Source organism: Cetorhinus maximus, chromosome 9 (assembly GCF_964194155.1).
Source record: "Cetorhinus maximus chromosome 9, sCetMax3.hap1.1, whole genome shotgun sequence".
NCBI classification, from domain to species: domain Eukaryota; kingdom Metazoa; phylum Chordata; class Chondrichthyes; order Lamniformes; family Cetorhinidae; genus Cetorhinus; species Cetorhinus maximus.
In genome coordinates this window covers 12,744,618-12,756,682 of record NC_135887.1, presented here as the reverse complement: position 1 = coordinate 12,756,682, position 12,065 = coordinate 12,744,618, and the positions used below count along the sequence as shown (strand labels likewise).

Sequence of the window (12,065 nt, the reverse complement as noted above, 5' to 3'; positions counted from 1 at the left end):
ACAGTTAAGTCGACACACTTGAGCATGGCAAAACATACTGGTTGTGATAATAATTCATCGCTTCAGTTTGCCTTAATCACAGACACCACCAATCACAGATGCACAATCAGTACTTCATAACGCAAGTTATAATTGTAATTCAATAGTACCTCCCACTCCTGTGGTTTCTACCAAGGTTGCAGTGTGGGAGGAATACCATCACCTCTGAGACTCCCTCCAAGTCATACACCATCCTCACTTGATCATTTATTGCCATTCCTTCACTGTCATTGGACCGGTATCCTAGAACTGCCTGTCAGAGCAACATCATCACGAAGATTGTGGTGATTCAAGGAAAAGGTTCACTACCACCTTTTCAGGGCAACGAGGGATGGACAATAAATGTGGCCTTGCTAGGGGCACCCACGCCCCAAGAACAATATCTTTGAACGTGGACAAGATACAAAAAATTCTCCCTCATCATTGTGGTTTTTCCCCTAATTTCTTAATGGTGGTGGTGTGTTAAAGTTCACTGATGGTGTCTGAGTTGCTGCAGCAACATGCACTGTGTTATGTTCCTTCTCTGTCAGGTTGCTTTGCTCAGCGAACATTCCTCACTCAGAGCTCAATCTCTGAATAATTACTGTTGCTGTTGGAAGTTTCTCTTCTTGAACGCGTTCAGGACAGTTTTCTGCAACAATATGTTATGGGATGTGGGGCAAAGGCAGGTGTATGGAGTTAGGTTCCTCTCAGTTGTATCCAAATACAGGTTGAGTATCAACCTGCTAATCCTTCCAACACACACCAATGGCAGGCAGTAACAGCAGAAGAGATTCCTGGTGATTGGGAGAATGTTGAAGCCTCTATCATCACTATCCAGAGCTCCAGACGACAACATACATGTAACAGTGTGTTGTATTAAGGCTGCCACATAGCAAGCGACTGTGTCTCCAGGGGTGCGACACCTTGAATTAAATTTAAAACACTGCGTTGTCACCAAGGGTTTTGGCTGAAAATGGCATTTCACAAGATTTACTAACTCATCAAAGCTCTTAGAATCGGGGGGCGTTGGGTGCTGTTAGACTATGAATTAGGCCGTATGCTTTACTTTCACATGTCGATGAGAGGATCGCTCGCCTCTTCTCTTCCCCCGATATGTCATTGGCCAAAAAGAAGAACACGAGGGTTCAATATAATGTGAGCAGTCATCGGTGGTCTGATCAAATGGTTCAGTATGGCCAAACTGTGGCATACTGGAGAGAGATAACTTCAACGACTATGATGAAGGCTGCACTCGCAATCGCCTTGCAAGGCACGGCTGATTTACTTCTTTTCGCAGTTTTCTTTGGTGTCGTCGACAGGTTGTGTTTTGCCTCGTCGCCAGTTGTTATGTCCCTTCTCTATCAGGTCGCTTTGCTCAGCGAACACGGTTGCACACCTATCTACTGGTGAATGAGTGGGTAAACAAGATATTGCAGATGCAGAGACCAATGTAAGGTGAAGCACCTGCTGTATATTAACACAAGTAACAGAGCACTAACACATGTGTGCTTCTCCAACCAGACCCTATTCTAAAACTACTGATTAATATTGTAGCCTGCGTCACAGAGCAATTGGGTAATACAGTCACGTGGTCAATCTGCTCACCTCTTAAAGGTGTATTTCACCTCAGATTACAATACACTGTTACATGTATGTTGTCTTCTGGAGCTCTGGATAGTGATGATAGAGGCTTCAACATTTTCCCAATCACATGGCTGACCAGGAATCTTTTCTGCTCTTACTGCCTGCCATTGGCATGTGTTGGAAGGATTAGCAGGTTGATACTCAACCTGTTTGGCCACATTATAAATGCACTTTCCTTGGCTAACAAGTTCTGTGGTCGGACTCAAACCCAGAGCTTTTGGCTCAGAGGCAGGGATGCTACCCACTGCACCTCAAGACCTCCAATAAAGACTTACTATGAAAACATTAAATACAGCTTGTGACAATGCTGATCCAAGTGAGGCCTATTTGAAGTAGGATTGGTTGACACATATTTTGCACATACCAGAATGGACATTGGGCTTCAATATGCACCTTGGTTCAGTTAGCATCTTTCTTCCACCACCAGCTGCCCCAGACACTATCTGAGGGGAAGGTAGTGCCGGGGGGCACTGTGGATGAGCAAAGAGTCGAGCCTGGTTAGCCTTTATTGTTCTAACAAAACATGAGCCCTGTGACGTGACAAGCCGAACGCTCCTGGAAATTGTTGTAATATCACTTTAAGAATGATATCCCTTTAAGAAGCTCAACATGCAGATGAGCTAGGTTCCTGGATGTCATCATGTGACCAGGAGCCACAGCCTCTTTCTGCACTGTAGTACCTCAGACAACAGGATGTGCCTAGAGATTGCTCTACTGCTTGTACTGATTTAGCTACAGATAAACCACATCAGAGATCCCCAAGCAAACGGAATCCACACACCTTATTTGTGTTACATATAGATAGCACAAGGACATCAGTACAGAAACAGGGAGGAACTGCCTTGTATTTGACCTCAGTCTCTTTTTCTGTTTCTCTTTGTTCTCTGCGGAATCGGCATTGCCAGCAGTTGAGGAAGATGGTGCACAAGGTTGGATAGGATGAGCATTGATGGACCTAATGACCTTTCCTAGTCATGTGTTTGTATCTCTTCACTGAAAGAGGGCGTTAGCAGCTGATCATTGTACAAACACCAACACTAATCCTACAATATACATGGCTAGCAGTTTTTCCAAACTTCGCAGTGACTGATGGAGTGACGCTGAAACAGGGGAAACCTGAGCATGCTGGTTTAATTGTGAAGTGGACAACCAAACTACTGTCCTGCTAACTCTTTTTCTCCCTTATGGCAGTTGTCATGGCAATGAGATGCAGAATAGAATGTGCATTTGTTGATCTACTTTACAAACACGTTTTGTTTCAACATTATTAGAACCGTAGAAAAGTTTACAGCACAGAAATAGGCCGTTCAGCCCATCGTGCCTGTGCTGGCTGAAACCAAATTAGTTGCCCATTCTAATCCCACCTTCCAGCACCTGGTCCATAGCCTTGCAGGTTTTAGCACTTCAATTGCAGATCCAGGTACCTTTTTATTATTGTTTACAAACATGTCTCATCTTTCGTTTTGTCCCAGCAGACTGTAAAATTGGATGATCAGAAGGACAAGAGCAACAGGCTGAAGGTTTGTTACAAATAAGTGTTGAATGAGCTTTTAAAGCAAATATAATGGGTGGGATTTTCCTAGTCCTGCCAGCGGTGAGCAATGTTGTGGGCAGGACGGGAAAATTTGGAGAGCGGCCAAAAGCCAATTGACAAATTTTCCCGTCCCATCCACAACGATGTCAGCTATTGGCGGGACCAGAAAATCCCGGTCGATGAAACTAGTCTGACTCCAGAAGTCCCAATTGTTAGACACTGTAGCCCTGTAGAAAACTCTGGCATTTCTACTATTCCAGGGACCATAGACATTGCGCACAGCTCATTCAAGAAGGCCTGGGATTGCTTGCAGGAAAATGTGATTGGAGTAGATAGTTCGATCTACAACAAGTACTCAGCACTGGTCAAGAGGCTTGAATGGCTTTAGGAGCTGCAAATGTTGTGATTCACTGATCAGATAGTGGCTGCTGATAGTTGTTATGATCACCATAGAGACTACTAATTTTTAAAAAAAGAAATTCGAACTTCCAGTTAATAACTAAACGGATGACATGACAAGATTTCACATTTTAAGACATTCACTGTAACAAACAGACTAAAAGCACTATTAATTAAAAACTATTTTTTCTGGGCAATTTATACTATAAACTACAAAACAGAACTTTTAACAGAACCAAAAAAAAACCACCATCAGGTATAGGTTATACTGTCCTTTAAGTAGATATTCAATTCTCCCAGACTTAGTCCAAAACGATTCTTAGCTCCCGAGGGTTTATTACTATCTTTTTCTTTCCCAGCCTGGAAAATTTTAATGCTAGAACTATCTTTCATGGTGTGAGCTTTCCTGTAGATTTCTGCCTCTTGCTAAAGCTGGACAACTCTTCCAGCCTCGTTTTTTTAACTCCACACAAATTTGGTCTCTCCAGTCCAAGTGTGAGCTGAGTTCGTGCCTGGTGAACCAAACAAAAATTTCGGCCTCTAGCTGTTTTTTCTCCCCCAGAGCCTGGCAGACTAACCTGTCTGTGATATTCAGTGACATTTTAGGAAAACCTGTAACCCAATATTACAGTGGCTTCCTCTGTACCCTTCCCATTGCAAAGCCCATCATCGTGGCAATGTGAATCAGATGGCATTGTATCTAGATAGAGATGTTGATTAGCTACCCTTAAGACCCCAATTCTCTTTTATCTTGGAAGTAGGTAGACAGTATAAAGTACAGTTGTTTACATCCCGACATCTCAACACTTTTCTGGAACTTTGGAGGCCCAGTCTATCCACTGTTAGCACACAGGCTGCTGCCACTGTCTCAAAGTTTTAACACCTTGGAACTTCTTCCCAGTAAAATAATCTGGGCCCCTTCAATCTCTAACAATCAAACCGCCCAGGCTTGCTGTCAGGCAGACTTCAGAACAGGTCACATAACCTCTTCATTTTGCCTTAAATTAAAGACACAGGCCGGGATTTTCTGCCCCCCAGCACTGACAGGCATCATCATGGGCAGGACGTGAAAATTTGGAGAGCCGTTGACTTTTAGTGGCTCTCTAAATTTTTCCATCCAGCCTGCGACAGTGCCTGCTGGTGTCAGGGCTGGAAAATCCCGCCCCCCAGTCCCAAAACATTCCGGTAACAATCTTTTAAACCTCATAATTGTAACATGACATCATCAGAGACATCAATTTGGAATGATTCTGAGCCTCGTAGAGTTATAGAGGTCGACAGCACAGAAAAGGGCCCTTCGGCCTGATAATATGATGGAACATTTGGCTGATTCGGAGTCATGTTTGGGTTTATGTCTGAATCGCAATTTGAGGCCTCCTATTCAATAACATCTTCAGGTTGGTGTCCCTCAGTCACCACTCACTGTTTACTATAGTGCCTGAGTCAGAAAGATCTGGGATTGAGGTCAGTTCCAGGATTTGGGCACGTAATCTAGGCTGACCCTTCAGTGCAGTAAATGCTGCATTGTCAGAGGCGCCGTCTTTTGGACTAGATGTTAAGCCAACAATCCGCCTACCTAGTCAGGTGAATGTAAAAGATCCCATGGCATCATTCAAGAGCCAAGTATGGAGTTGCCCTGGTCGACATTCAATCCTCACTCAGAGCTCAATTCCTGAATAATTACTGCTGCTGTTGGAAGTTTCTCTTCTTGAACGTGTTCAGGACAGTTTCCTGCAGCAATAGGTTATGGGATGTGGGGCAAAGGCAGGTGTATATCATCCACAATCGCAGTGAATGGCGGAACAGGCTTGAGGTGCTTAATGCTGCCTTCTGTCCCTATGTTCTCCAGCTTGGGAGTTATTTTTTAGCTCCACCCAGGGAGTGATTATCTGCAGGTCAGAAAAACAGCATTATTACCCATTTCGTGTATTTTTTATTTCAGATTGATCAATTGTGACCTGCTGGTGCTTTATACAAAGCGGGACATCCATTACATAGAGTTTAAAGTATAAAAACAGGCCAGTCTGTCCAGTTGGTCTATGCTGGTGTTTATGCTCCATAGAAACCTCATCCAACTCCTTTTCATCTAACCATATGAGCATATACTTCCACTTCTTTGGCCCTCATATATTCATGTGACTTAAATGCATCCATGATACTTATCTCAACTATTCCTTGAGGCAGCTTGTTCCACATTCTTACCATTCTTTGAATAAAGAAGTTTCTTCTGATTCCCTATTGTATTTATCATATATTTATGGCTCCTAGATTTCTTTTTAACACAAGGGCTAGGCACAGGACATACATAGAAATCTTGGCTTTGAATATTGAGTCACTGGCTGAATGTTGGCATCCTTTCTACCAGGTACAGGTACTGTCAGAGTGAGAGACTTTACCCACATGATGTATCTAATTGGGCAATTTTGCATTTAACTTGCACCAATTCATATATATGTGTGTGTGTGTTTTTCTTTCGTAGGATGATTACATCCCCTATCCCAGTATTGATGAGGTAAGTCTACCTCAACTCTAGAAGGATATTTCTGTGGTATATTGAAAATTGCATTGTGCGGTTTGCCAACTTCAGGCCCCATGCACACATACCCAAAGAGGGAGTCTGCTAGGAAGAAGATAATAAATCAAAAAAAGGTTCCATGTTTAAGAGCTTGTGCAGTTCTAATTCAAAATGTCTCTGGATGAATTTATCACTGTTTCTGTGCCAAGAACTTCACAATATCCAGAGAGGTTTGCTTTTAGAAAAATGGGATACAAGGGGGTATGTGGGAATATCTAATTCAAAGACACTCTTACTATCTAGATCTTGGCATTAATTAACACAAGTTTCAATTGGGATATTTTCCATTGGTGGGCATCAGTTTTTAAAGTCTTTTGGGTCATAATGTCTTTCTGCAGACTTAGGATAGTTTTGAGCGAGTCATCAGTTTTGCTTTTTATTATAAACTGAACAACTAAAAGCCAGATTTATCTCATCTGGTTTTGCGCAGTACAATATAGAAATGAGATCCATTTGAATGATCTCTGTGGCTGAAAAATCACGAGGGCCTCAGTGAAGTTCCCTCAGGCGATGCAGAAAGGTTCCCTTCCCAGACAGATACCGCCAGCCCTTCGCAGGCGGTTTAGAAAATTTGCCCACTGCACAGGAAACCTGAGATGTACTCACCTGGAAAGAAGGTTTCCTTATCCAAAAAAAATTGCAGGGTTAAATTTTCATCAGGTGGATCACCCATCTGATGTAGAACTCAACAGTTTTCATTCCATCAACAGAATAAAAATCAGATAGTTTCTACAATGGGCGGCAAGTCCATTCCACCAGATTAATGCCCAGGCAGCCAAGTCAAATAATGTGTCCCTGAAGCTTCCTTGTGTAAAATTATTCAGGGGTGAAGAAAAATGCTTAACTATCTATGGCCCCATAACTTATTGACAAGTCTTAATTCCAATAATTGTATGTTAAGAAAGAATGAGTCCAAAACTAGCCTGTACCTTAAAACATGATTATTACCAAGGCAGCAAAGCAAAATTACAGACTCTCCAGTTCCTCCCAGACACTCAGAGTGAACTGGTTTATCTACTCTGACAATGATTCCCCAATCCTTCCCCAATTGGCGGGGTGTCAGCTGTGGCTCAGTTCATAGCACCCTCGCCTTTGAATCAGAGGGTTGTGGGGTCATGTCCCATTCCCGGAAACCAAGAACTGTGATTGTACTCGAAAGAGTTGCAATCTGTGACTGTTGATAACTCGAAAGAGTTTCCCCAATTGGGACAGCTGTGCTTGATGACCGATTTAAAGCTTGCATTCCATTGCAACACAGATTCAACATTAACAACAAGATATCAGGTATTTACATGTGGATTAACAAATGGGACTCATTGTATTATCCAGGTGATAGAAAAAGCAGGGCCATATCAGTCTATTATCCTCCCCCAGTTTGGAGGATATTGGATTGAAGGAATGGAGACAGTCATCACGCCAACGTCATCTGAGAGTAGTTTCTGCGAAGAGGATGTGGTGGAGAACCTGAGTCCCAGCACCTTCGGGTACAAACTGGAATGCAACAGCACAGCCAGAGCCTACAGGAAGCACTTTCTCAACAAGGTCAGTGTCCCAGCAAGTGATTGGAGTGCCAAACAACATGCACACTGTGTACAACGAAATTATCAATTGCAAACAAGCAGTCCTGGTCATGTTTTATTAAGTGCTCAAAATCATTTTAAGGCCGATTGTTCTAAGTCTTAATGTTGCTATACCAAGTTATGACTTAAGTCATTTGAGAAGATCCCACATCATCACCCCTGCAGGCAAGCCTCACTCTTCTGATGCTCTGCAGGCAAAATGCCTGAAACAATTGGCGGTGAGGAACTAGCACAGGACTGGGAAATGTATAAGATACATTACTTGGAGCAGATATCAAAGAAATAGTTTAGGCAAAAGCGAAATCAAATGGAATATGGTAAATGGCATCAATATGTTGTTTAATAAAGACATGATTTGGAATTTTTGTTTTCTCTTCATCAACGATTGTTCTATTTTTAGCACATATCATCAACAATGATCATCTTTTGGCCAGGGACAGCAATCTAGCACATCAATTGGCACAAGCTCAGTAAAGTTTGCCGTAAAGCTACACAATTACATATCTCAACCTTATTCCGAACTATGAGCGGGATTTTCCGGCCCTGCCCACCGCCAGAATCGTCTGACCCCGCCAAAAGTCAATGAGCTTTTTTGGCTGGGCCGCCAAATCTCCTGTGACAGGCTGGAAAATCCCAGCCCATATCTTGAGCTGTGGACTGATGTCTATTCTCTGTAATTACAGTCGTTTTTTTTGTGAAAACTTCTGCTCACAGATCTTGCAATTCAAAATATCTGTTCAGCCCCCATGAGAGTGAGCTGAAGGCCAATAGCAATATAACAACAGGTTATACTAGACTTGGTTTTGTGTAATGTGACAGGATTAATTACTTACCTCAGGGTAAAGGCACCCCTAGGTAGCAGCGACCACAATACGATTGAATTTTACATCCAGTTTGAAAGGGAAAAGAATAGGTCTAAGACTAATACCTTAAACTTATATAAGAGCAATTATGTGGGCATGAAAGTTGGGCTAGCTGAAGTGAACTGGGAAACTAGACTAGAGGACAGATCAATAGAGAAGCAGTGACAGACATTTAAGGGGATATTTTAGAGTATTTAGAATAAGTACATTCCTACTATAAAGAAAAATTCTAAGGGGTGGACCCACCATCCATGGTTAACTGGAGATGTTAAGGAAAGCATCAAGCTTAAGGAAAAAGCATACAACTCCGCAAAGATGAGTGGCAGGACAGATGATTGGACAGAATATAAAGAGCAGCAGGGAATAACTAAAGGGCTAATCAGGAGAAAGAACTTTGAGTATGAGAGGAAGCTAGCTAGAAATTTAAAAATAGATAGCAAGAGTATTTGAAAAGGAAAAGAGTAAGTAGAGTGTTGATCCTCTAGAGAGTGACAGTGGGGAGTTAATAGTAGATAATAGTGAAATGGTGGAAGAAATGAACAAATATTTTGCTTCTGTGTTCATTATAGAGGATACAAAAAACATTCCAGTAATAGCTGCAAATCAGGAGGTGAACGGGAGAGAGGAACTTGGTGAAATTGAAATCACTAGGGAAATGATACTGAGCAAATTGATGGAGCTGCGGGCTGGCAAGTCTCAGGGTCCTGATGGACTACATCCTAGGGTCTTAAAAGAGGTAGTTAATGAGGTAGTCAATACACTGGTGTTAATTTTCCAAAATTTGCTAGATTCTGGAAAGTTTCCATCAGATTGGAAAGTAGCAAATATAACCCCTCTATTCAAGAAGGGAGGGAGGCAGAAAACAGGAAACTATAGGCCAGTTAGCTTGATGTCTGTTGTGGGGAAGTTATTAGAATCGGTCATTAAGGAGATTATAGCTGGGCACTTAGAAGAGCTCAAGGCAATCTGGAAGAGTCAGCATGGTTTTGTGAAAGGAAAATCATGTTTAACCAATTTATTGGAGATTTTTGAAAAGTTGCTACAGAATATGGGGGAGATGGTGGCATAGTGGTGTTGTCACTGGACACAGTATTCCAGAAACCCAGGGTAATGCTCTGGGGACATGGGTTCGAATCCCAACACAGCAGATGGTGAAATGTAAATTCAATATAAGTCTGGAATGAAAAGTCTGATGATGACCATGACACTATTGTCGATTGTTGTAAAAACTGATCTGGTTCACTAATGCCCTTTAGGGAAGGAAATCTGCTGTCCATACCTGGCCTGGCCTACATGTGACTCCAGACCCACAGCAATGACTCTTAACTGCCCTCTGAACAAGGGCAATTAGGGGTGGGCAAAAAATGCTGGCCTAGCCAGTGAAACCCACATCCCATGAACAAATAAAAACAATCAAATCAGCCAAGCCACGCAGCACCAGCTGCATTCTAGCACTTGTGCAAGTTTACACCTCTATGGTGTGCACTTCAAGCCAGTCCTGGAGTCTGTTCCCTTACCATTTATGAGATCTACAAGTAATGCTTATTCTAAAACATGTCAAAGAACCAGGAAGGAAATGAGGAGAAATTATTTACAGACCACGTGGATTAGCAAAGATAAATTAGCTCAATTACAGGCGTGTGGGCACCCACAGAGAGAACTGCACAAACCTGCTACATCACTGTGTGACCTCAAGTTACCTGGGGATTGTCAGAAACCCCTGCTTTAGGTGGATGACTTTTCCACAACAAAGCATCTTTGGCTGTGAGTCAAAAGATATTTATCTTGAGGTTAAAAACGAAGCGCACTCTTTGTTGTAATACCAGAGTGAGGAGGAAATCTCATTAACTTGGAATGTCTCTGACACAATATGAACAATGCTTTTCATTCCTTTAGGAACATTTGAATTTTTATACCTCATGCAGTGTTCTTGGAAATTTGGTAGTTTCAGTCAAGTATGAAGATACTGATGGGCAAGAATATTTGAAGATCATACTCAGGTAACTGAAGCGAGCTCTGTTGTATAATGTGCAAAAGCTACATGATCATGGTGCAGTCTCCCTTAGTTCACTAGCAGAGCTGTTGCTCGTAGCAAGCCAACTGATGCACAGTTTTATATTGACTATACGTGGGGCAGTGCTACTAAGTGTGTCAGCCATGGGGCTCACTTGGTGGCACGTGTGCTACTGAACCAGGAGGTTGTGGGTTCAAGTCCCATTCCAGGAACTGACCACAAAAATCAGCACTGATACTCCAGTGCTGCATTGTTGGAGGTGCCGTCTTTTAGAACAGATATTAAACCGAGACCCTGTTTGCCCTCTCAGCTGGACGTAGAAGATCCCGTGGCACTATTTTGAAGAAGGGAAGGGAGTTATTCCTGGTTAAAGCAAAAATAAAAGCAAAATACTGCAGATGCTGGAAATCTGAAACAAAAACAAAAATAGCTGGAAAAACTCAGCAGGTCTGACAGCATCTGCGGAGAGGAATACAGTTAACGTTTCGAGTCCGTATGACTCGATGAAGAGTCATACGGATTCGAAACGTTAACTGTATTCCTCTCCGCAGATGCTGTCAGACCTGCCGATGCTGCCAGACCTGCTGAGTTTTTCCAGGTAATTCTGTTTTTGTTTTGGATTTTCAGCATCCGCAGTAGTTTTTTGTTTTTAACTGCTGAGTTATTCCTGCTTCCTGGGTCAATATTTATCCCTCAGTCAACATCACCAGAAAAAGACATGATCACATTGCTGTTTGTGGGAGTTTGGTGTGTGCAAATTGGCTGCCAAAAATTCCTACGTTACAAAAGTGACTGCAATTCAAAAGTACTTCATTGGCCGAATGCACTTCGGAACGCCCTGTGGTCATGAAAGACACTAGATAAATTCAAGTTATTTCTCATGTTCTATATTAGTATGCAGCTGTATTTTTGCAGCTTCTCCATTTAAGACCACAGATTCTAATTGTTGTAAAAAGGGCTTCCTGATGTTAATTCAAGATTAATTATTGTAGCAAGTGGAGGTTTGTAGATTGGAGGTTACTTACAGATTTGCAATAGCAGGGCAGAAGGAACGAACATGAAATGACTAGCTTCCTTTCCCCTTTCTCTTGATGTTTTGAAATTTGGAAGTGTACATTTTAATGTGCAATAGAATCAAAATTACTTACATAAAATACATTGTACTCTTTGAGTATAGTATATACTGCCTGTACTCGTAGTTCCAGTTTCCTGCACCATTTTACCTGTCACACATTGATGGCATCATCACTTTTGTAGAAGAATGGAACTGCTGGCTTACTACAGTAGTTCAAGCATAGTGGTATTGTCACTGGACTAGTAATCGTAGTGACATTGCCACTGGACTAGAGACCCAGGGTAATGCTCTGGGGACCCAGGTTCGAATCCCACCATGGCAGCTGGTGAAATTTTAATTCAATAAAAGCCCGGAGTTAAA

At 42.2% G+C, this 12,065-nt stretch overlaps 1 protein-coding gene across 5 annotated transcripts in view; it reads left to right on the top strand.

Annotated features, from left to right (window-relative positions):
* Positions 1-12,065, top strand: part of LOC144684375 (rap1 GTPase-activating protein 2-like) — a 321,257-nt gene that overhangs the window by 263,372 nt on the left and 45,820 nt on the right. For 4 of the 5 annotated variants that reach the window (XM_078548078.1, XM_078548077.1, XM_078548075.1 and 1 more), the window contains exons 5-8: positions 3,138-3,185; positions 6,078-6,110; positions 7,503-7,715; positions 10,513-10,616. In XM_078548078.1, the coding sequence (XP_078404204.1) occupies positions 3,138-3,185; positions 6,078-6,110; positions 7,503-7,715; positions 10,513-10,616 (398 nt within the window). The remainder of the gene's footprint in view (positions 1-3,137; positions 3,186-6,077; positions 6,111-7,502; positions 7,716-10,512; positions 10,617-12,065) is intronic. The other variant, XM_078548076.1, reaches the window with a different exon arrangement.